General features: G+C 52.5%; 3 protein-coding genes across 5 annotated transcripts; 1 reads left to right on the top strand and 2 right to left on the bottom strand.

The window, feature by feature from the left end:
- Positions 1-1798: 1798 nt before the first annotated feature.
- Positions 1799-8551, bottom strand: NIT1 (nitrilase 1). 3 transcript variants are annotated; one of them, XM_088464004.1, is made up of 6 exons: positions 8446-8551; positions 5237-5488; positions 4356-4459; positions 2780-2913; positions 2428-2553; positions 1799-2302 (listed from the first exon to the last, which is right to left on the bottom strand). In XM_088464004.1, the coding sequence occupies exons 1-6, from the start codon at positions 8499-8501 to the stop codon at positions 2033-2035; spliced, it is 942 nt and encodes a 313-aa protein (XP_088320130.1). In that variant the 5' UTR covers positions 8502-8551; the 3' UTR covers positions 1799-2032. The 3 variants fall into 3 exon arrangements, with proteins under 3 accessions (XP_088320130.1, XP_088320132.1, XP_088320131.1); XM_088464006.1 differs by lacking the exon at positions 8446-8551 and adding an exon at positions 8362-8414; XM_088464005.1 differs by lacking the exon at positions 8446-8551 and adding an exon at positions 8224-8340.
- On the top strand, positions 8547-14133 carry PFDN2 (prefoldin subunit 2). The gene is made up of 4 exons (XM_088464007.1): positions 8547-8683; positions 9729-9817; positions 12339-12462; positions 12674-14133. Exons 1-4 carry the CDS (start codon positions 8645-8647, stop codon positions 12851-12853), a joined length of 432 nt encoding a protein of 143 aa, XP_088320133.1. The 5' UTR covers positions 8547-8644; the 3' UTR covers positions 12854-14133.
- Positions 14134-15074: 941 nt separating this feature from the next.
- KLHDC9 (kelch domain containing 9) lies at positions 15075-20198 on the bottom strand. Its single transcript, XM_088464003.1, has 4 exons — positions 19699-20198; positions 16752-16920; positions 16405-16603; positions 15075-16077 (listed from the first exon to the last, which is right to left on the bottom strand). The coding sequence occupies exons 1-4, from the start codon at positions 20193-20195 to the stop codon at positions 15914-15916; spliced, it is 1029 nt and encodes a 342-aa protein (XP_088320129.1). The 5' UTR covers positions 20196-20198; the 3' UTR covers positions 15075-15913.
- Positions 20199-22526: the final 2328 nt, after the last annotated feature.

Genomic DNA, 22526 nt, shown 5'->3' with positions numbered 1-22526 from the left:
TAACAGATGGTGAGGTCACTCTGCTCTCTCCTACCTACTGCTGGACTTGGCGCCTTAATAGGGGCAAGTGCATCTTGGACAATCCAACAGTTGTAAGTGACTGCCAAGTTACTCAACTCCTTGCAGATCCCCCAAATCAAGCAACACCCTACCGATGGGCCTCGTCACCACTGGCAATCCTGGGCCAGGACAGAGGAGTGATTGGCTAAAATTACCGAGAGGTCTGACTGCTAGATGGTAGAGGAACTAATTATGGCTAAAAAGGATCATTACCTTCTCCTGCGTTGCCCTTGGCTTGGTCTTGGAGCTTCCGCTTATGCTCTTTTCGTGGTTGAACTGGCTTTCGGTAACTAGCCTTCAGTAACTTGTCCTAATTGCACCATTTGGCCAAGCCAGACACTCTCAGACTGCGAGCGATGGACTCAATGCGGGACAGGTGTGATGACCTCCAGCCTGTAGTCACAGTACAGTATCTATGTGCACATGGCCAAGGTGGGACAGGTGTGATGACCTCCAGCCTGTAGTCACATTACAGTATCTATGTACACGTGGCCAATGTGGGACAGGTGTGATGGCCTCCAGCCTGTAGTCACAGTACAGTATCCATGTGCACGTGGCCAAGGCGGGACAGGTGTGATGGCCTCCAGCCTGTAGTCACACTTGGGTATCTATGTACACGTGGCCAATGCGGGACAGGTGCGATGGCCTCCAGCGTGTAGTCACAGTACAGTATCTATGTGCACGTGGCCAATGCTGGACAGGTGTGATGGCCTCCAGCCTGTAGTCACAGTACAGTATCTATGTACACGTGGCCAATGCCGGCCAGGTGTGATGACCTCCAGCCCGTAGTCACACTACAGTATCCATGTACACGTGGCCAATGCCGGTCAGGTGCGATGGCCTCCAGCCTGTAGTCACACTACAGTATCTATGTACACGTGGCCAATGCTGGACAGGTGTGATGGCCTCCAGCCTGTAGTCACAGTACAGTATCTATGTGCACGTGGCCAATGCTGGACAGGTGTGATGACCTCCAGCCTGTAGTCACAGTACAGTATCTATGTGCACGTGGCCAAGGTGGGACAGGTGTGATGACCTCCAGCCTGTAGTCACATTACAGTATCTATGTACACGTGGCCAATGTGGGACCGGTGTGATGGCCTCCAGCCTGTAGTCACAGTACAGTATCCATGTGCACGTGGCCAAGGTGGGACAGGTGTGATGGCCTCCAGCCTGTAGCACATTATAGTATCTATGTACACGTGGCCAATGTGGGACAGATGTGATGGCCTGTAGTCACACTACAGTATCTATGTACACGTGGCCAATGTGGGACAGGTGCAATGGCCTCCAGCCTGTAGCACACTACAGTATCTATGTACACGTGGCCAATGTGGGACAGATGTGATGGCCTGTAGTCACACTACAGTATCTATGTACACGTGGCCAATGTGGGACAGATGTGATGGCCTGTAGTCACACTACAGTATCTATGTACACGTGGCCAATGTGGGACAGGTGTGATGACCTCCAGCCTGTAGTCACACTACAGTATCCATGTACACGTGGCCAATGCGGGACAGGTGTGATGACCTCCAGCCTGTAGTCACAGTACAGTATCTATGTACACGTGGCCAATGCGGGACAGGTGCGATGGCCTCCAGCCTGTAGTCACAGTACAGTATCTATGTACACGTGGCCAATGTGGGACAGGTGTGATGGCCTCCAGCCTGTAGTCACACTACAGTATCTATGTACACGTGGCCAATGCAAACTAGTCCCATACAGCACAGACAAAATAAACCCAAGAAAAAAATAAGCAGAAAATTCCATTTATTTTTGAATGAATTTACACTGATGTAAGTTATTAATCTCACGCTGGATTTATTATTCGTATTATTTTATATTTCACTTTACACCATATTTGACCTTGTTTTTCAAAATTGCAGCTATTGATCACAATGTGACCAGTCACAGAGAAAGAATTCCTTTATTCGTTATCCCTGATGGTGCCGCCATCTTTATCTGTACGTCAGCCTGGCGTCTCTCTGGTGACATCGCCATACAGATCAGCCCTCCGGTGCCCCTGAACGGGCATCTCCTGCCGCACGCGGTGTAGATATGGCAGATTGATCTCTGCGTAGCACAGACCCACCCCATCCTGACACTGTGCTATGACTACGCCCCACGGATCTACCACCATGGCGTGGCCGAACGATGTCCTCCTCTGGTTGTGAGAGCCGGTCTGTGCTGCTGCCACAACGTAAGCCTGGTTCTCTATGGCGCGGGATCTCAGCAGCACCTGGAGGACAGAGAGGTCACTCTTAGTATGGGGAGTGCCATGCATTTTATAGGCCAAGCGTGATAATCAAAGAACTATGACGTCTACTGAGTGATATGGAATTTCTGGTAACCCTATAGGCTGACCTCCCAGTGCGCCAGCCCTGTGGTGACCGTAAAGGCCGAGGGGTAGGTGAGGATTTCTGCTCCTTCCCGGGATAACGCCAAAGACATCTCTGGAAACCGCATGTCGTAGCAAACTGCAAGGCCAACCTACAAACGAGAAGATCATGCTTATGTCAGCGAGAGGGTATTTTTTTTAGTAGTGTCACAGGTAGTGGTGCCTTTCAGTGGAGTCATATAACACACAGAGGTCCAGGTGTGAGTCGAACCTGTCAGCTCCAGGGGATTTGCTATAATCAGACCCAGCCCAGTAATGGTCGTCACTAGCCACAAAGTCCTCGGACAATCTCGGGTCTTGGACAGAATCCCTTCATACCTTTCCCGCCGGGGTACTGACAGGTTTCACAAGCTCGGCTCCAGGGATAGTGAAACTACTCTCCTTCAGGGACACCCCACTCTGCAGGTCCACGTCAAACAGGTGGGTTTTACGGTAGACAGATACCATGTGTCCTGCATGTAACACACAAAAACCACATGTCATTTTTTCACGTGTTCTCGTGGATCGTCGGAAACACCCCCGATCTTCATACTGTCTATATATGTGCGTGGGCATAAAACTCCCTCCACCACCTCTCCTTCCCTCCACCAGGTACAAGTCCCTTTATTTTCTAATCAGGGAGTAGTAGCGATTACTAAGGACTTCAGACAGCTCCTGTGACTTGTACCACAAGTCTTCAGGGGCTGCATGACAGACCCCCCACTGCGTGTAGTGACCCCACTCCGGCCGGGCACCCAACGAACTGAGGTGCCTCTGGCCCGAGGGCGGGGTATAGGAGGACCCAATGCATCCTGGGAGGAAAAGTTTAACTGCATGGTGCCCGGATGACTCTGCCATACATATAACCCAAGGTCACCCTGTGGACTTCGTAGAAAGAGATAACAAAGGTAAGTTCTTACCATATCTCTCATTTTTCATCCTACCTTCCTCCTGTTCTTCAGCCATGCGATGATATAACCAGAATCTTATTTCTGTTGGCCCCTTTGGTCTGGCACAGAGCTGCTCTTTAGATACATTTGGGAAGAGCAGACCTGTGTCATATCAAACGGCAGCAGAAACAAACAATACTTCCTGGTGTGATCAAACAACACGGAAGTCCACCAGAAGGATAAAGGCATTGTATTTAGTAAAAGTTGCAGATGAGCTTGTACGAACAAAAAGATCTATAGTTGCCTGGAGGGGATAATAATCTACTTGCGTATAAGACATCGGTTATAATGGCTTCAGTGCGTTGGATAAAAGAAAATGAAATGCCCGGAATGTGGGATTATGGGTATAAATATTCTAAGCACGTTGGACCTCATTCAGAGACGGTCGTTAGTTGCAAGCGGTCGCACTGAATCAGGGCGGCCACTTGCATCCTAAAACGACTGCCTCCTTGTCGATCGCTAAACTGTGGGTTACCAACCACAGCTCTAGCGACCGTCATGGGTGATGGTCGCGATGGTCAAGACCATCGGGGCTTACGACCAGACCCTAAGGTTTGTCTGGGCACTCATAAGCCCCAAGGAGCTTCCTGCTGTGATAGAGCAGGAAGCTCCCCACTGACATCAGCAATGATGTCAGTGGGGCCGCCCCCAAACGTCAAGCGTTCCAGCGGGAACGCCTCCCAAATGGGGCGAGCTGTCACTCACCATCGACAGCTCGCCCCGTCTGCTGCGAGACCCCTAGCAACGGAGCGTCTGTCGCTAGCCGGGTCTCGCGCATGCGCACGACGGAGCCGGCTCTGTCATGCACATGCCCAGTGGGGCAACATCGAGTCGGTTGCGAGCGCTCAGCGCTTGCGACCGACTCTGAATGACCCCCATTGTATTCTGTATTAAGATACGCAGCCAGGGGAGCGGGATTATAGTTTTGACAAGAGCAGCGTCTATGTCCACATCTTTTGGCCTACCTGTATCATCTAGAATCACGTGGGAGTTCGAAATCCTCCGATCCCTGTCCCAGCCGGGTCCCTTCTCATGAAAGCCCCCCAGAGACAGCCAGACCCCGCATTCTCTGACATGGGAAGAGAAAGAGAAAACTAAACATCAATAATGTCTTTTTTGATCTTACGTTCCATCCTTTTCTGGTAGTCTAATAGGGAACACTGGATACAACGGGGTACAGCATGAAGGTGACAGGAGCTCTGGGCACTTTAAATTTACCATCACATGGCTTAGGCTCCTCCCCCTCTATACCCCGTTGACTACCTGGGTACTTCAGTTCCATCTAACAAAGCCCCAAAGGACAGACCGAGAGCACAAAACAAAGACGACAACCTAATGGGAAAAGAATATAAGAGTGTATAGGAAGAGAGCCCAGTGTCCCCCAATGGACTGCGAGGAAAGCATTTAACGAAAGGACAAATCCTATTTCCTCTAACATTCAGGGAACGAATAGAGCGTCATCGCCAGACAAGTACTCCCGGTCTAAGGCTGGAAGCACAACGTCCTGATTCAGATGGAGCAGAAGGGGCCACCCTTGGCTGAGAGGACGGTTTAAGAACAGTTCTGTATCCTAAAGGATGACGAGAGGAGACCTACAAGACAGAGGGGCTGATTCAGCAGAGGACGCAGTGACACAGAGGGGGAGGAGCTTGAGCATTTTGCTAGTAAATGTGAAGAGCTGCCTGTCACGGCATTCTATTCACCCATCGTCTTTCCAGCGCCCCCCAGAGGATGTAAGAGAAAATCTGATAATCTTACATGCTCCCTTGTTCTAGATCCCTAATACAAGTAAACTAAAAACAATTATATCAATAGCTCTTTGCTAACGTTTGGTGCTATGCCTCACCTGGCGAGGCCGCCATAATGCTGCATGAGTTCCCCGTCTAAGGGCTCCGCCAGGCTGAGGGTCTCCTCCGTACTGCTGCCGATGTAATCAAAAGCCTCAGGCAGGAAGACCATACAGGCGCTGCGAGAGGCGGCTTCCCGGATAAGCTGCGAGCACATGGACAAGTTCTTCTCCTTGTCGGACGTGGAAGTCACCTGACAGACTGCGATCAGCGGCCCGTGGGGATCCCGCATGGTGGACATGTTCCCGATCCTTAAACCAGACAAGAAGACAGACGTGTCCAATCAGTCACACACAAAGAACTGGCATATGCTCATAAAATGACCCCCAGTCAGCATGGGGAGGGGCTTATCAGTACTCCATAAGACTGACAGGAGAACTCCGGAAGTGGGTAAAGGTTTAATGGGGAGAAGACAAACAATGGCAACTGTACTGAATGGTGAACTCTGCACGCAGTCTAAATAGCAGCATCATAGAAACAGTAGTATCCTTGTTTATGTCTGACACCTTGTCCCTCTCTGTATGATCTCCCAACCTACCTGTCCTATACATGTCTGGTCATCCACACCCTGGGACTCTGCCTGTGATAGGTGAACCCCTGCTAATTGGTGATATAGGGCAGATATTACTGTGTATTTCAGAGTGTACTGTCTAGTCGGCCCTGATACCCCTGGTAAAGAAGACTTTACTAGTCACGAGCTAAATATATGGGATATATACCAATATCAGCCATAACATTAAGACCACTGGCAGGTGAAGTGAATAACATTGATTATCTCATTACAATGGCACCTGACAAGGGCTGGGATATATTAGGCAACAAGAGAACAGTCAGTTCTTGAAGTAGATGTGTTGGAAGCAATAAAAATGGGCAAGTGTAAGGGTCCGAGCCACTTTGACAAGGACCAATTTGTGATGGCTGGACGACTCGGTCAGAGAATCTCCAAAACGCCAGGTCTTATAGGGTGTTACCGGCATGCGGTGGATAGTACTTACCAAAAGTGAGAGTTACAGCTGGCTATGACAGAGGTGCCAGGACACACAGAGCATCGCAGCTTGCTGTGTATGGGGCTATGACAGAGAGGTGCCAGGACACACAGAGCATCGCAGCTTGCTGTGTATGGGGCTATGACAGAGAGGTGCCAGGACACACAGAGCATCGCAGCTTGCTGTGTATGGGGCTATGACAGAGAGGTGCCAGAACTCACAGAGCATCGCAGCTTGCTGTGTATGGGGCTATGACAGAGGTGCCAGGACACACAGAGCATCGCAGCTTGCTGTGTATGGGGCTATGACAGAGAGGTGCCAGAACACACAGAGCATCGCAGCTTGCTGTGTATGGGGCTATGACAGAGAGGTGCCAGAACACACAGAGCATCGCAGCTTGCTGTGTATGGGGCTATGACAGAGAGGTGCCAGAACACACAGAGCATCGCAGCTTGCTGTGTATGGGGCTATGACAGAGAGGTGCCAGAACACACATAGCACCGCAGCTTGCTGTGTATGGGGCTATGACAGAGAGGTACCAGGACACACAGAGCATCGCAGCTTGCTGTGTATGGGGCTATGACAGAGAGGTGCCAGGACACACAGAGCATCGCAGCTTGCTGTGTATGGGGCTATGACAGAGAGGTGCCAGGACACACAGAGCATCGCAGCTTGCTGTGTATGGGGCTATGACAGAGAGGTGCCAGAACACACAGAGCATCGCAGCTTGCTGTGTATGGGGCTATGACAGAGAGGTGCCAGAACACACAGAGCATCGCAGCTTGCTGTGTATGGGGCTATGACAGAGAGGTGCCAGAACACACAGAGCATCGCAGCTTGCTGTGTATGGGGCTATGACAGAGAGGTGCCAGAACACACAGAGCATCGCAGCTTGCTGTGTATGGGGCTATGACAGAGAGGTGCCAGGACACACAGAGCATCGCAGCTTGCTGTGTATGGGGCTGCATAGCCTCAGAGCGCCCACACTGAGCCCTGGTCACTGATGTAAGCGCCTACAATGGGCAAGTGAGAATAAGAGCAAGAACGTGGCACGATGGAAGAAGGTGGTGGCCTGGCGGCCGGCCGGGTGTGCGTGCGTCATTTACCTGGGGAAGAGGTGGTACCAGGATGCACTATGGGAAGGAGGCAGTGTGATGCTCTGGGCAATGTGGAAATCTTGGGTCCTGGCATTAATGTTACTTTAACATGTACCACCTACCTAACCACTGTTGTAGACCAGGTACCCCCCTTCGTGGCTGCGGTATTCCCTGGTGGCAGTGGCCGCATACAGCAGAATAATGCGCCCGGCTGCCACACTGCTGAGGAACATGACAACGAGTTCAAGGTGGTGACCTGGCCTCCAAATTCCCCAGATCTCCATCCGATGGAGCATTTGTGGGATGTGCTGGAGAAAAGTCTGAGCCATGGAGACCCCACCCCACAACCTACAGGATTTACAGGATCTGCTGCTAACGTCTTGGTGCCAGATACCACAGGACACCTTCAGCGGTCTCATGCAGTCCAGGAGGCCTTGATGCTGGGTCAGAGCTGTTTTGGTGGCATGGAGGCCGGTGGTGTTAATGTTATGGCTGATAGTTGTGTTTATATATATATATACTTCCCATCGGTGTGGCACTCCTGGACGACATCACTCACTCAGACAGCGGCATAATACGGCAACGTTTCAGTGCCTATTTATTAGTGTGGCACTTTCATCAGGAGGACCTGCCACACTAATAAATAGGCACTGAAACGTTGCCGTATTATGCCGCTGTCTGAGTGAGTGATGTCGTCCAGGAGTGCCACACCGATGGGAAGTATATAGCATTTTTGATGCATTTGTGTGGGCACCCGGCCTATTATTCTATATATGGAGGAAGGGAGAGCCGGGACTGTCTGTGATAATATAAATATATATATATATATATATATATATATATATATATATAATCCTTCATAGCCTCCAACTCCCCTGACAGCCTGGGGAAAGGTGCCCTCACCAGTGGTAGCAGCCACCTATCTATATTCTCTGAAGCAGAGTTAGGAAGGCTGCTGGAGAAGTACAGGTCCCAGCAAGCCCTGCCAGCTCAGGCTGTGACTTGCAGTTGCACAACAGCTACAGATACCCCTTCTCACACCTCCCCACTTGGGGTCACAACAGCTGCCACCTGCCAGCTTCCCCAGGTGGGAAAAGGCATCCCATGTCCTGTGACGTCACTCACCAGCGTCCAGCGGCGACCCCAACTGCGCTTCCCAACCGCCGCCCGCAGCCAGTCATTCAGCCGTGCCCTGACTCAAGATGGCGGTGGGAGTGTGGGCGGAAGTTGGGGTGCTTCCGGTGCGCTGACAAACTGCTGCTGCCCACAGTGCCCAAACTCGGAGAACGCAGCGCAGCAGCAGCAGTGTGACTGGAGAGACAAGATGGCGTCTGCGGCGGCGAAGCAGATAGCGGCGGAGCAGGTACCACATGGGCTTCCTATTATGCTATATATATATATATATATATATGTTCTATCAGCCGGGTGACCTGTTATTTATTATACGCTCTGTCAGCTGTGTCCGGTTATTGTGTGTTCTGTCAGCTGTGTATCTACATGTGCTGTTATGTATGAGTGTAATAAGTGTGTGTATGTATATATATATATATTAGTGTGTGTTGTATTGCCAGTGTGTCCTGTAGTTATGTAGTGGGTGTGTTTGGTGAGCTCCAACATGGGTTATACATTAAATACCCACATGGTGTCTCTGGGGCCGTGGCTTAGAACGCGCCCCCTCTGTCTGGGGCCGTGGCTTAGAACGCGCCCCTTCTGTCTGGGGCCGTGGCTTAGAACGCGCCCCCTCTGTCTGGGGCCGTAGCTTAGAACGCGCCCCCTCTGTCTGGGGCCGTGGCTTAGAACGCGCCCCCTCTGTCTGGGGCCGTGGCTTAGAACGCGCCCCCTCTGTCTGGGGCCGTGGCTTAGAACGCGCCCCCTCTGTCTGGGGCCGTGGCTTAGAACGCGCCCCCTCTGTCTGGGGCCGTGGCTTAGAACGCGCCCCCTCTGTCTGGGGCCGTGGCTTAGAACGCGCCCCCTCTGTCTGGGGCCGTGGCTTAGAACGCGCCCCCTCTGTCTGGGGCCGTGGCTTAGAACGCGCCCCCTCTGTCTGGGGCCGTGGCTTAGAACGCGCCCCCTCTGTCTGGGGCCGTGGCTTAGAACGCGCCCCCTCTGTCTGGGGCCGTGGCTTAGAACGCGCCCCCTCTGTCTGGGGCCGTGGCTTAGAACGCGCCCCCTCTGTCTGGGGCCGTGGCTTAGAACGCGCCCCCTCTGTCTGGGGCCGTGGCTTAGAACGCGCCCCCTCTGTCTGGGGCCGTGGCTTAGAACGCGCCCCCTCTGTCTGGGGCCGTGGCTTAGAACGCGCCCCCTCTGGGGCCGTGGCTTAGAACGCGTGCTCTGCTATGTCATCACATCAATGTTAAGGTAACTGACCCTGAGCAGGAGGTATAACTCCTGTGCTCTTACCCCTGCAGGTGGTGGCTGGGTTCAATCGGCTGAGACAGGAACAGAGGAGTTTGGCCTCCAAGGAAGCGGAACTTGAGATGGAGCTAAATGAACACACGTGAGTCTGATGAATAACACATGCGTGTAATGTCCGCGTTATTCCCTACGCTGATGGCCCCAGCTTTATGACACATTAATCCTACTGGTGGCGTTGTCACATAAATATCCCTCATCCTTCTCCTCCTGGCCTCCCATCTAGGACAGGAGGCTCCTCTTCCTTCTTACAGCTGCTATTTACCTCCGTTCTAACTATAATATATTAATAGAATTATTATTGTGATGATATAACACCCACAAAGAGAGGCAGGTTGGTAGCGCATGTAGGTGTTATTGGGGCTATTACTGCTGGACACCTGGGGCAGTCCAGAAGATTACGTGGGTCAACTGCAGGGACCATATGGAGTGAGGGTATGAGCTTTCGGTTGGAAATGTTTCCTTGTAAAAATGAGGGGCTAGAGAGCAGATAATGGGATACGTTTAATATCCCAGAACTCAGAATACCGGCGCCGTAATCCCGACACCTGTCAGAATACCAGCGCCAGTGTCCCAAAGGTAAGCAGCAGGGTTATGGGGAGGGTTAGGCAATAGGGGCGGAGGTTTAGGGTGTGGGAAGGGGGGGGAAGGTTAGTTTTAGGCACTGTGGGAGGTTAGGTTCAGACACCGGGGAGGGTTAGGATACCTACCGACAGGTGTCGGTATCGTAACCCTGTTGAGGTGCCGGCGTCAGGATTTTGACCGCCGGGATCCTGTACCCATCCCGATAAAAGCGTAGGGTATTAGGAGGGAAGGGGATAGTGGAGCTGGAAGGGCACATAGAGATTCTGCAGGGATCACACGGAAATGGCTGGATTGTCAGAGTGCAAAACTACTGAAGGGGTTCTGACATTGCAAAGAAAAAGGAGTTTGTTCCAGTAGGAGGATTATTGTGGCTCTGATGATGATGAGCTCTGTTAGTCTGCAGGATAATGTATGAGAGATAGCAGGTGGGTGAATGGGGATCATTTTGGCACTTATGGACACTTGATCACCAGATTTGAGGGTGTATTTTCTAAACAGCGGGTTTCCAAAGTAACGCCTTCTCCATGGCTTGACTGCTGAATTTAAAATGGCAATAGTAATAAATGCTAAGTCAGGCTTGTTTCGCATTTATGGCTATTGCTGTTTTAAACCCACTATTTAGTAAATCTACCCCCTTGTTCCTACTTAATGTATAGGCTGCAAAATCAGTATTGTCACTAGCACATGATGACTGGTTAGGCCGCATCCTCAGTGATGTCACTGGTTCCTAGAGACTGGATAGGCTGCTCTCTCAGTGATGTCACTGGTTCCTAGAGACTGGATAGGCTGCTCTCTCAGTGATGTCACTGGCTCCTAGAGACTTAATAGACTGCTCTCTGTGATGTCACTGGTTCCTAGAGACTGGATAGGCTGCTCTCTCAGTGGTCACTGGTTCCTAGAGACTGGATTGGCCGCATCCTCAGTGATGTCACTGGTTCCTAGAGACTGGATAGGCTGCACTCTCAGTGATGTCACTGGTTCCTAGAGACTGGATAGGCTGCTCTCTCAGTGATGTCACTGGTTCCTAGAGACTTAATAGACTGCTCTCTGTGATGTCACTGGTTCCTAGAGACTGGATAGGCTGCTCTCTCAGTGATGTCACTGGTTCCTAGAGACTGGATAGGCTGCTCTCTCAGTGATGTCACTGGTTCCTAGAGACTGGATTGGCCGCATCCTCAGTGATGTCACTGGTTCCTAGAGACTGGATAGACTGCTCTCTCAGTGATGTCACTGGTTCCTAGAGACTGGATAGGCTGCACTCTCAGTGATGTCACTGGTTCCTAGAGACTGGATAGGCTGCTCTCTCAGTGATGTCACTGGTTCCTAGAGACTTAATAGACTGCTCTCTGTGATGTCACTGGTTCCTAGAGACTGGATAGGCTGCTCTCTCAGTGATGTCACTGGTTCCTAGAGACTGGATAGGCTGCTCTCAGTGGTCACTGGTTCCTAGAGACTGGATAGGCTGCATCCTCAGTGATGTCACTGGTTCCTAGTGACTGGATAGGCTGCTCTCTCAGTGATGTCACTGGTTCCTAGAGACTGGATAGGCTGCTCTCTCAGTGATGTCACTGGTTCCTAGAGACTGGATAGGCTGCTCTCTCAGTGATGTCACTGGTTCCTAGAGACTGGATAGGCTGCTCTCTCAGTGATGTCACTGGTTCCTAGAGATTGGATAGGCTGCTCTCTCAGTGATGTCACTGGCTTCTGGTGCCTGGATAAAGATAGGAATGATCTACCTGTAGCAAGCTTGACTGAGTTAGTATCAGGTGCATGTCAGCTCCTCCGATTATTGTGCACCATCATGGCTTCTGGCCTTCGGGGAGGGGGGGAGAAGCTATGTGTGGGCAGGCGCTGTGGAGAAGCGCAGGATCTGTATTTAAACTTATAAAACCAGGCATTGGTTTACTCTGCGGTGTACAGGTTACAGGTAATTGTAAAGCAGTCAGCGAACAGTACATGAATGGATAAGGGGCTTTGTTTAGTCATTGAGCTACTTTAACCCATTGCCCCCTCTCCCGCAGGTTGGTTATTGAGACCCTGAAAGACGTGGATCCGAGCCGGAAGTGTTACCGCATGGTTGGGGGGGTGCTGGTGGAGCGGACTGTGAAGGAAGTGCTGCCAGCGCTGGAGAACAACAAGGAACAGGTGAGCCCTGTACATTGGTATCTCTGTAATCTGAGTGATGGTCCCGGCCCCCCTATATACTGATGTACCCACTAGTATCGCTGTTGTAAACAGTCCCCTAGAGCAGTGGTGGGCAACAGGTGCAGATCCAGCTGTAGGGAGCAGGCCAGGCAAAGAGTGGTGGTTAGGAAATGTCCGACCTGGTGTATAATTGTACATCCTCCCTCCACAGATTAATAAGATCATTCAGTCGCTCAGCACGCAGCTACGGGACAAAGGGCGCGAACTGAACGACTTCCGGGAGAAACACAACATTCGCCTCATGGGGGAGGACGAGCAGAAACACAAGCCCAAGGAGAACGGAGATGGGTCTGGTGCTAAGCCGAGCACAGCGGGGGTCCTGGTGTCCTGATCACCCCCTCATCCCTCTGTCTGCTCCTGTGCTGCCCCTCTCACAAATAAGAGCTCTGCGCTCCAGGAGTTGGGTTACTGTGTGCCACAGCGGGCAGGATGGCGTCACATGGCAGAGATGGGGCGGGAGGGTGGAGATGAATGTGGGGCTCAGGTTACTCATGTAGTCATTGTTTTTGTTAAATAAAGTCTGTTTGTTTGTACTGGTTCTGGGATCTTGTAGCCACACTGACCCGCAGAGCTGACACTTTCCAAGCCTTCTGCTGTTGTAGATTGAAACCTTTTACAAGTAGATTTAACATTGTTAATTAACCATTTCTGATTCGTTAATATGTAAAAGGAAATGAACAATGCATCAGTCTCTATTATGCAAAGCAGCAGTAACTGCGTCTAATCCCGGGATAGGTAATTAGGGCGTGCTGATACTGTCATGTGTCACTGGGATGGTATGTCCCCAGCATCCGAAGTGCCGCACATTGCCCCAGGTCTAGTATATACTTCTTACTCCCCAGGTGCTGGGACACTACAGGACCCAGCATGTCCTGCCATTTCCAAATGAGCAGTTTATTTCTTGTACTTAACAAGCCGATGAGAATATAAATTGGCTTCCGGGCCCAGTCTAGCGTTACGGCTGTGAGGGCAGGGTAGGTGGTCCTGTGGTATCCTGCTTGTCTCATTATATTCAGTACTTAACGTACATAGGGGCATATTCATTTGGTGCGAAAAGTCGACTACTTTTCGCCTGGTGAGGTTTTTGCCGTCATCGCTGGTTTTCCATGCGGAGAAGTATTGCGCATGTCACCTGCTTATCCCCGTATTCAATTAGAAATCAGCGAAAACGGCACCCGGCAAAAAGTACTGTCAAAAATGGGGAAAACACTCCGAAAAGCTGCACTAACATAGGGGAACAGTATAGGGGAGTTCTAGTACCCTAATAAAGGTAATCTGGGAGGGGGTTCTCAAAAAGCTTGCTATTAGCGTCTTTGCATAAGTAGTGAAGAATGACAGTAAGCAATAATTTTTCAGCAAAGTAACTAGTCCCAGCAAGTTTGGGGTACATGAAAATGGGGGACAGCATATCTTAAAGTTGCTTAAGTGAAGTTTTAAAATACGTATAAAAATCCACCTGTCGCAAGCACCTGCAATCTTAACACCTGGGGCGTACTTGGGGACCCCTCCTGGAGTCTGTTACGCTAGTTTTTATGTTTGTCCCCCATGTTTGGGTTTTTTTTGCCCCCAAATTGAAAGTACTTTTTTGGGGTAAGTTTTTTTTTTTTTTTTTCATACACAGTTTACCTTTTGGGTTTCTGTCCAAAGGGTGCAGGGTGGTTCCTACAAGTTTGCACCCCTAAACCCCACTTCTGCGCTTTTTTTTCTGCCTGCTTTTATAGGCGAATCTTTTTCGCCGATTCCAATGCTCTGACTTTCCACACAGGCGAAAAGTCTTTGCAATTGAATATGTGGATAAGTTTTCGCCTGGCGAAATGACGTTACCGGCGAAACTTTTTCGCCGAAAACGGCTTTTCGCACCTAATTGAATATTTCCCCATAGACTTCCTGCCCAGATTGGCATGCCGCATATATTTATCACATGCCTGTAATAATGGGCATGTACTGGGAAGTTTATAGAATAACTGCAGAAATCTGCATTAGAAACTTGAGTCTAGCGGCTTTGCAGTCCGGTCCCTTTACTGGAGCAGCAGTTTCTATAAATGTTCCTTAATGTGATGTATTAAGACACCAGCAATGACAATAAACTGGCTTTCTGTGAGGCTGTAATTCTGTGGAAACACATTTGGGACTTTTAGGGGGTGATACTTAATTGGGCGCCCGACTGAGCAATTCAATTATTTTGGAAGCCCACTCATTTTCGTGCCTAAAAATGTCGGGTTTAGCCATGTAAAGTAGGTAACCACATCTAAACTAATGGGCGCAATTGCGAAAAGTGGCCTTTGGGCGTCCAAACGGCTGACTATTTTGCACATTCCTGCTGGCACCTTCCTGAGGGTGCCAGCAGGCATGTGGGCATCTGTGGTAATTTCCCGGATTGGAGCAACAAACAATTAACATTTCCCCCCTTAGTAGAGTGGGTTGAAGTGTCGGCACTGTAGATTTCAGAATAGCCCTGTCTAAGCAGAAGGCTGGTTGCTCAAGGCACACTCCCATATATCTGTCAAATTGCATCACAAGTTTTAGACTCATACATAGAACTGTCTAGTAAGTAACCATATACAATAGACTTTTTATTACTGCTTATCCGATTATATAATACTCATAGGGAATCGGGGTAAAGTGCTTTAAGTAGAATAGGACTGATGTCTCATTATATCTAGGGCACAGCCCCACGCAGTGTACAGGGATCGAAGGTCATAGTATTGATGTGTGTATAGTTTATGTGGAGAAAATGAGGAATGTATTACCCAGTATAGACTACCACGTTATACTTAGATTATGAAGACAGGAAGCGGAACGCGTTGGTAGGGAGGCACTGCCGCTTTGATCTCTGGGTGGGGAGGGGAGTTGATGCACCAGGGTGGACCATCAACCCCCCCCATACCCCCCCCCATATGTCCCTATTTTATGCTGACCTTCCAGGTTCTTCTCGCCATGATGCTAACCTTGTGAGGGACGATTGCTAGAGAGCGTGCTGATTCGTCCAGGACTTGTGGGAGTGTCTCACGCCTTTTCATACAACTATTCTGTGAGCGCGATGCCGTCAGCGGGCACATACGGATCGGAGTGGTGGTTATATTCACCATTTATCACTGAAGGGTACACAGTCATGAACTTTTTGTGTGACGTTGCCACACTATTACAATCTCCTTATACTGAGGCTGACATCTACTTGGAATTGGAGGTCTTGAGAGGATATATGGACTTTTGACTACAATACTCAACATCTAAGGGATGTATTGACTTTTATGTGATCCTTTGTATTGTTTGGCGGATGTATAAGATTTAATCTCTTTGATGACGGTGAATTACTTTGCCCGTGTCCAATGTCTGACCGTTCCGATTTTCTGGCAGAAGATGAGCCTTTATTCTCTGGAACGCGCCGTCCTTATAGAAAGTCCAGGACACAGATCTCCGGACACGGCGTCTTCCCATCTGCGCCGAAGCCGCCCACCAAGTAGAGGCGGTCATTAAGCAGGCAGGTCCGGTGACCGACTCTCTTCTGGCGAGGATCTGACCCAGGGAAGAGGAACCAGCACATTGGGTTGCAACCTGTAATACAGGGAAATCACTATTAGCGGAGGACAACCTTCCGAAGCGGGGATTGATAAATGAAAGGTAATCTTTTACAGTAGGGCCACAAGGTGTAAAACTGACTCCTCACGGCCGGGCCGAGGAGCTGACACTGAGATCAGATGTGCCCAGGGCTACAAACAAACACTGAAGATGATATAAAGCCTTTGGTGAAAAACACAGACTCTGGAAAGTAATCCATATGTAGTACAGGTTCCAGCAGGAAATGACCCGTCTGACGGTGGCTGTCCCGTTAATAGCTCACCTCAATGAAATATGGTAACGTACTGACAGCGACATACTCACGTGCATCACAAACATAGAGGTCATTGCAGACGGCGTCCCGGCCCTTACAGAGCGTCTCTCCGCCAAACACCACCACAAATGGGCCGACGGCAGAGCAGGAATGGTGCTTCAGGCTCTCGGGGGCGGCGCGTTTAGCATTTGGCGTAGCCACAAGTCGAGACAGCTGCTCCATGAGTCGGGGGCTGGGGTCTGCTTTCTCCTGGGGCACAGAGGTGGAAGAATTCAGGGTTCATTTGTTATTAGATCTAAAGGGCTTTTCACTCTGCCATTCTACTGCGCCAGCATGCGCTTGCTGGGAATTGTAGTTCTACACCAGCAACGGTAGGGTATAAATAACTGCAGCCTACCTGGATTTGGTCTTGGCTCCATCGCCCGGCCCAGTCGGTTGTAGCAGATTCTCGGCCTCCGAAGACATAGAGGGAGTAGGCCGCTGTTTTAGCGTGTGTAGCGTCCCGCTGCAGGAGGACGGCCGCGTGCCCTGACCGGGAAGCTGTGCGAGACGACTCCTCTTTGTACCTGGAGGCAGAAGCTTGCTTTACTAATACAGGTACTCCCACTGATGAGTGTCATTCAACCAAATAGGTGCTATTGCTGGTTAAGGGAGCAATTCAACTAGGAGCGATGGTGGCAAAGTTGTGTGTAAATCAGCCGGCCTTATGGGGCTGCATACTGACATCCGCCATCTAGGGGGTGCTGGGGCGATTTAGGGCACAACACAAGTATCTCCCCCATTTAGCCCCTAATTGAATTAACCCCTAATTTGTTAGACATAAAATTGCTGCATGTAACAGACACACATGAATAGAAGTACGCTTCAACAATGTACCAAAACAGAGAGTATTACACTAAATGTAACGGAAAGTTATTTACTATTGTCCTGGGTACATTTAGCACAGCAATACTACTGTGCAATCTCCCATATAGTGAGCTCTGACATCAGGGGTGTATCTGGGAGTGGGCAGGGAGTTTGGGCAGAAGGGCACAAGCTGGCAGGGAATTAGGGCAGCAGAGCGTACACAAGCTGGTAGGGAGTAAGGGCAGCAGGGCACATAAGCTGGCAGGGAATTGGGGCAGCAGGACACACAAGCTAGCAGGGAGTTAGGGCAGCAGGGCGCACAAGCTGGCAGGGAGTTAGGGCAGCAGGGCACACAAGCTGGCAGAGAGGCAGTGCACACACAAGCTGGTAGGGAGTTAAGGCAGCAGGGCATACACAAGCTGGCAGAGAGTTAGGGCAGCAGGGCATACACAAGCTGGCAGAGAGGCCGGGCACACAAGCTGCTAGGGAGTTAAGGCAGCAGGGCATACACAAGCTGGCAGAGAGTTAGGGCAGCAGGGGGCACACAAGCTGGCAGGGAGTTAGGGCAGAAGGGCACACAAGCTGGTAGAGTTAGGGCAGCAGGGCACACAAGCTGGTAGGGAATTAGGGCAGAAGGGCATACAAGCTGGCAGGGAGTTAGGGCAGAAGGGCACACACAAGCTGGCAGGGAGTTACGGCAGCAGGGCGCACAAGCTGGCAGGGAGTTAGGGCAGCAGGGCATACACAAGCTGGCAGGGAGTTAGGGCAGCAGGGCATACACAAGCTGGCAGGGAGTTAGGGCAGCAGGGCACACAAGCTGGCAGGGAGTTAGGGCAGCAGGGCACACACAAGCTGGCAGGGAGTTAGGGCAGCAGGGCGCACAAGCTGGCATGGAGTTAGGGCAGCAGGGCATACACAAGCTGGTACGTAGTTAGGGCAGCAGGGCGCACAAGCTGGCAGGAGTTAGGGCAGCAGGGCGCACAAGCTGGTAGGGAGTTAGGGCAGCAGGGCATACACAAGCTGGCAGGGAGTTAGGGCAGCAGGGCGCACAAGCTGGTACGGAGGTAGGGCAGCAGGGCATACACAAGCTGGCAGAGAGGCAGGGCACACACAAGCTGGTACGTAGTTAGGGCAGCAGGGCGCACAAGATGGCAGGGAGTTAGGGCAGCAGGGCGCACACAAGCTGGTATGGAGTTAGGGCAGCAGGGCGCACACAAGCTGGTATGGAGTTAGGGCAGCAGGGCGCACAAGCTGGCAGGAGTTAGGGCAGCAGGGCGCACAAGCTGGCAGGGCGTTAGGGCAGCAGGGCATACACAAGCTGGCAGGGAGTTAGGGCTGCGGGGCACACACAAGCTGGCAGGGAGTTAGGGCAGCGGGGCACACACAAGCTGGCAGGGAGTTGGGGCAGCGGGGCACACACAAGCTGGCAGGGAGTTAGGGCTGCGGGGCACACACAAGCTGGCAGGGAGTTAGGGCAGCGGGGCACACACAAGCTGGCAGGGAGTTAGGGCTGCGGGGCACACACAAGCTGGCAGGGAGTTAGGGCAGCGGGGCACACAAGCTGGCAGGGAGTTAGGGCTGCGGGGCACACACAAGCTGGCAGGGAGTTAGGGCAGCAGGGCATACACAAGCTGGCAGGGAGTTAGGGCTGCGGGGCACACAAGCTGGCAGGGAGTTAGGGCTGCGGGGCACACAAGCTGGCAGGGAGTTAGGGCTGCGGGGCACACACAAGCTGGCAGGGAGTTAGGGCAGCGGGGCATACATAAGCTGGCAGGGAGTTAGGGAAGCAGGGCATACACAAGCTGGTACGGAGTTAGGGCAGCGGGGCACACACAAGCTGGCAGGGAGTTAGGGCAGCAGGGCATACATAAGCTGGCAGGGAGTTAGGGCAGCAGGGCATACATAAGCTGGCAGGGAGTTAGGGCAGCAGGGCATACACAAGCTGGCAGGGAGTTAGGGCAGCGGGGCATAAGCTGGCAGGGAGTTAGGGCAGCAGGGCATACACAATCTGGTACGGAGTTAGGGCAGCGGGGCACACACAAGCTGGCAGGGAGTTAGGGCAGCGGGGCACACACAAGCTGGCAGGGAGTTAGGGCAGCGGGGCACACACAAGCTGGCAGGGATATTTGCAGTGTTATATTGGTGCTGTGGGGTGATATAAGACTGGCTATAGAATTGTGAATGTGATTGTACAGTTAGTATATGTTTATATTATGCTATGTGCCAGCATTACTCAGTGCGGTTAGGTAGGCAGGGTAGGGCCTGAGTTGAACGCACACCTGTTTGCTGGTTGTATCTTGCGCATGCCCTGGGTATACACAGACGCAAGTGATTGCCTGAAGAGGCGTAACGGGGCGATCTCACATAATGTAGGTAAATCTGAGTAGGGGCATACCGCTGGCACCGTGGGCTATGCCTGTATTAGTCGCATCTTTTGTACCTAGCACCAACAGATGCGCACACCTCGGCATATACACCTCAGAGAGTTGGTTACTTGCCGGTAAGTCTTGGTGCTGGCACTGACCCTCAGGGTGTACACGCTGGCGTAACGTCTCTGCGTGCGCAGTCCTCCCTCCCTGCCGACTACACACAGCTCATGGTCGGATAATTTGGTGCACGTGTGACTGCTCAGCCCCACCGGGGCATTACTGGGCTGACCGTCCGTCCACAGCGCCCACTCCTCCGTCTCCGTGTCATAGCTGAGGAGTGTAGACACCCGCCGTGAGCCGTCCCAGCCCCCCACTGCGCACAGCCATCTCTCCCCCAGCAGGGCGTCGTCGTGGTGACTTCTCCTGAAAGCGCTCTGAGGGGCACTGCACTCTGACCTCTTCTGCTCCGGGTGAAAGGTCACCACGTCTCCGAGTGGGGGTGCTCTAGCATTCCCCGATGTAACACCACCGTACAGATACAGCTTCCCCCGTATTGGTGTACAGGTATGGTGTGCACGGGCAAACCGCGCATCCTGTGCCACGGGAGTCCACGACCACAAAGCCATGCCCGCTGCCTGGAGACAGATAGGACATGTTATATCATGATATAAGCAGCTGAGCTCACAATCTAATTCTCTGCCACACACATAGTGGGGTTAAATTCAGACGAGACGCAATCACTCAGCGCTCCCTACTGAGACGCAATCACTCAGCGCTCCCTACTGAGACGCAATCACTCAGCGCTCCCTACTGAGACGCAATCACTCAGCGCTCCCTACTGAGACGCAATCACTCCGCGCTCCCTACTGAGACGCAACCACTCCGCGCTCCCTACTGAGACGCAACCACTCCGCGCTGCCTACTGAGACGCAGTCACTCAGCGCTCCCTACTGAGACGCAATCACTCAGCGCTCCCTACTGAGACGCAACCACTCCGCGCTCCCTACTGAGACGCAACCACTCCGCGCTCCCTACTGAGACGCAACCACTCCGCGCTGCCTACTGAGACGCAGTCACTCCGCGCTGCTTACTGAGACGCAGTCACTCCGCGCTGCCTACTGAGACGCAGTCACTCCGCGCTCCCTACTGAGACGCAGTCACTCCGCGCTCCCTACTGAGACGCAGTCACTCCGCGCTCCCTACTGAGACGCAGTCACTCCGCGCTCCCTACTGAGACGCAGTCACTCCGCGCTCCCTACTGAGACGCAATCACTCAGCGCTCCCTACTGAGACGCAATCACTCAGCGCTCCCTACTGAGACGCAATCACTCAGCGCTCCCTACTGAGACGCAATCACTCAGCGCTCCCTACTGAGACGCAATCACTCAGCGCTCCCTACTGAGACGCAATCACTCAGCGCTCCCTACTGAGACGCAACCACTCAGCGCTCCCTACTGAGACGCAACCACTCCGCGCTCCCTACTGAGACGCAACCACTCAGCGCTCCCTACTGAGACGCAATCACTCAGCGCTCCCTACTGAGACGCAATCACTCAGCGCTCCCTACTGAGACGCAATCACTCAGCGCTCCCTACTGAGACGCAATCACTCAGCGCTCCCTACTGAGACGCACTCACTCCGCGCTCCCTACTGAGACGCACTCACTCCGCACTGAGACGCAATCACTCCGCACTCCCTACTGAGACGCAATCACTCAGCGCTCCCTACTGAGACGCACTCACTCCACGATCCCTACTGAGACGCAGTCACTCCGCGCTCCCTGCTGAGACGCACTCACTCCGCGCTCCCTGCTGAGACGCACTCACTCCGCGCTCCCTGCTGAGACGCACTCACTCCGCGCTCCCTGCTGAGACGCACTCACTCCGCGCTCCCTACTGAGACGCAAACACTCAGCAATTCCTACTGAGACGCAGTCACTCCGCGCTCACTACTGAGACGCACTCACTCCGCACTGAGACGCACTCACTCGGCACTCCCTACTGAGACGCACTCACTCGGCACTCCCTACTGAGACGCACTCACTCCACGCTCCCTACTGAGACGCAGTCACTCCGCGCTCCCTACTGACACGCACTCACTCCGCGCTCCCTACTGAGACGCAATCACTCCGCGCTCCCTACTGAGACGCACTCACTCCGCACTGAGACGCAATCACTCCGCGCTCCCTACTGAGACGCAATCACTCGGCACTCCCTACTGAGACGCACTCACTCGGCACTCCCTACTGAGACGCACTCACTCCGCGCTCCCTACTGAGACGCAGTCACTCCGCGCTCCCTACTGACACGCACTCACTCAGCGCTCCCTACTGACATGCACTCACTCCGCGCTCCCTACTGAGACGCAGTCACTCCGCGCTCCCTGCTGAGACGCACTCACTCCGCGCTCCCTGCTGAGACGCAGTCACTCCGCGCTCCCTGCTGAGACGCACTCACTCCGCGCTCCCTACTGAGACGCAAACACTCAGCAATTCCTACTGAGACGCAGTCACTCCGCGCTCACTACTGAGACGCACTCACTCCGCACTGAGACGCACTCACTCGGCACTCCCTACTGAGACGCACTCACTCGGCACTCCCTACTGAGACGCACTCACTCCACGATCCCTACTGAGACGCAGTCACTCCGCGCTCCCTGCTGAGACGCACTCACTCCGCGCTCCCTGCTGAGACGCACTCACTCCGCGCTCCCTGCTGAGACGCACTCACTCCGCGCTCCCTGCTGAGACGCACTCACTCCGCGCTCCCTACTGAGACGCAAACACTCAGCAATTCCTACTGAGACGCAGTCACTCCGCGCTCACTACTGAGACGCACTCACTCCGCACTGAGACGCACTCACTCGGCACTCCCTACTGAGACGCACTCACTCGGCACTCCCTACTGAGACGCACTCACTCCACGCTCCCTACTGAGACGCAGTCACTCCGCGCTCCC

Source organism: Taudactylus pleione, unplaced genomic scaffold (assembly GCF_031769625.1).
Source record: "Taudactylus pleione unplaced genomic scaffold, aTauple2 ptg001561l, whole genome shotgun sequence".
Lineage (NCBI taxonomy): Eukaryota > Metazoa > Chordata > Amphibia > Anura > Myobatrachidae > Taudactylus > Taudactylus pleione.
Note: the sequence above shows the minus strand (reverse complement) of the source record. Positions and strands in the feature narration are given on the sequence as shown.

What these genes read in the sequence shown, in the direction of transcription:
- KLHDC9 (XM_088464003.1), bottom strand. Translation starts at nt 20,195, where the DNA reads ATGGCTTTGTGGTCGTGGACTCCCGTGGCACAGGATGCGCGGTTTGCC. An exon ending in GGAGCCAAGACCAAATCCAG is followed by an intron (nt 16,604 to 16,751) that starts GTAGGCTGCAGT and finishes TCTGTGCCCCAG; the next exon opens with GAGAAAGCAGACCCCAGCCC. An exon ending in CCTCTATGTTTGTGATGCAC is followed by an intron (nt 16,078 to 16,404) that starts GTGAGTATGTCG and finishes CCTGTATTACAG; the next exon opens with GTTGCAACCCAATGTGCTGG.
- PFDN2 (XM_088464007.1), top strand. Translation starts at nt 8,645, where the DNA reads ATGGCGTCTGCGGCGGCGAAGCAGATAGCGGCGGAGCAG. An exon ending in AGCAGATAGCGGCGGAGCAG is followed by an intron (nt 8,684 to 9,728) that starts GTACCACATGGG and finishes TTACCCCTGCAG; the next exon opens with GTGGTGGCTGGGTTCAATCG. An exon ending in ATGGAGCTAAATGAACACAC is followed by an intron (nt 9,818 to 12,338) that starts GTGAGTCTGATG and finishes CCTCTCCCGCAG; the next exon opens with GTTGGTTATTGAGACCCTGA.
- NIT1 (XM_088464004.1), bottom strand. Translation starts at nt 8,501, where the DNA reads ATGACTGGCTGCGGGCGGCGGTTGGGAAGCGCAGTTGGGGTCGCCGCT. An exon ending in CATTATGGCGGCCTCGCCAG is followed by an intron (nt 4,460 to 5,236) that starts GTGAGGCATAGC and finishes TTCCCATGTCAG; the next exon opens with AGAATGCGGGGTCTGGCTGT. An exon ending in TCAGTACCCCGGCGGGAAAG is followed by an intron (nt 2,554 to 2,779) that starts GTATGAAGGGAT and finishes TCTCGTTTGTAG; the next exon opens with GTTGGCCTTGCAGTTTGCTA.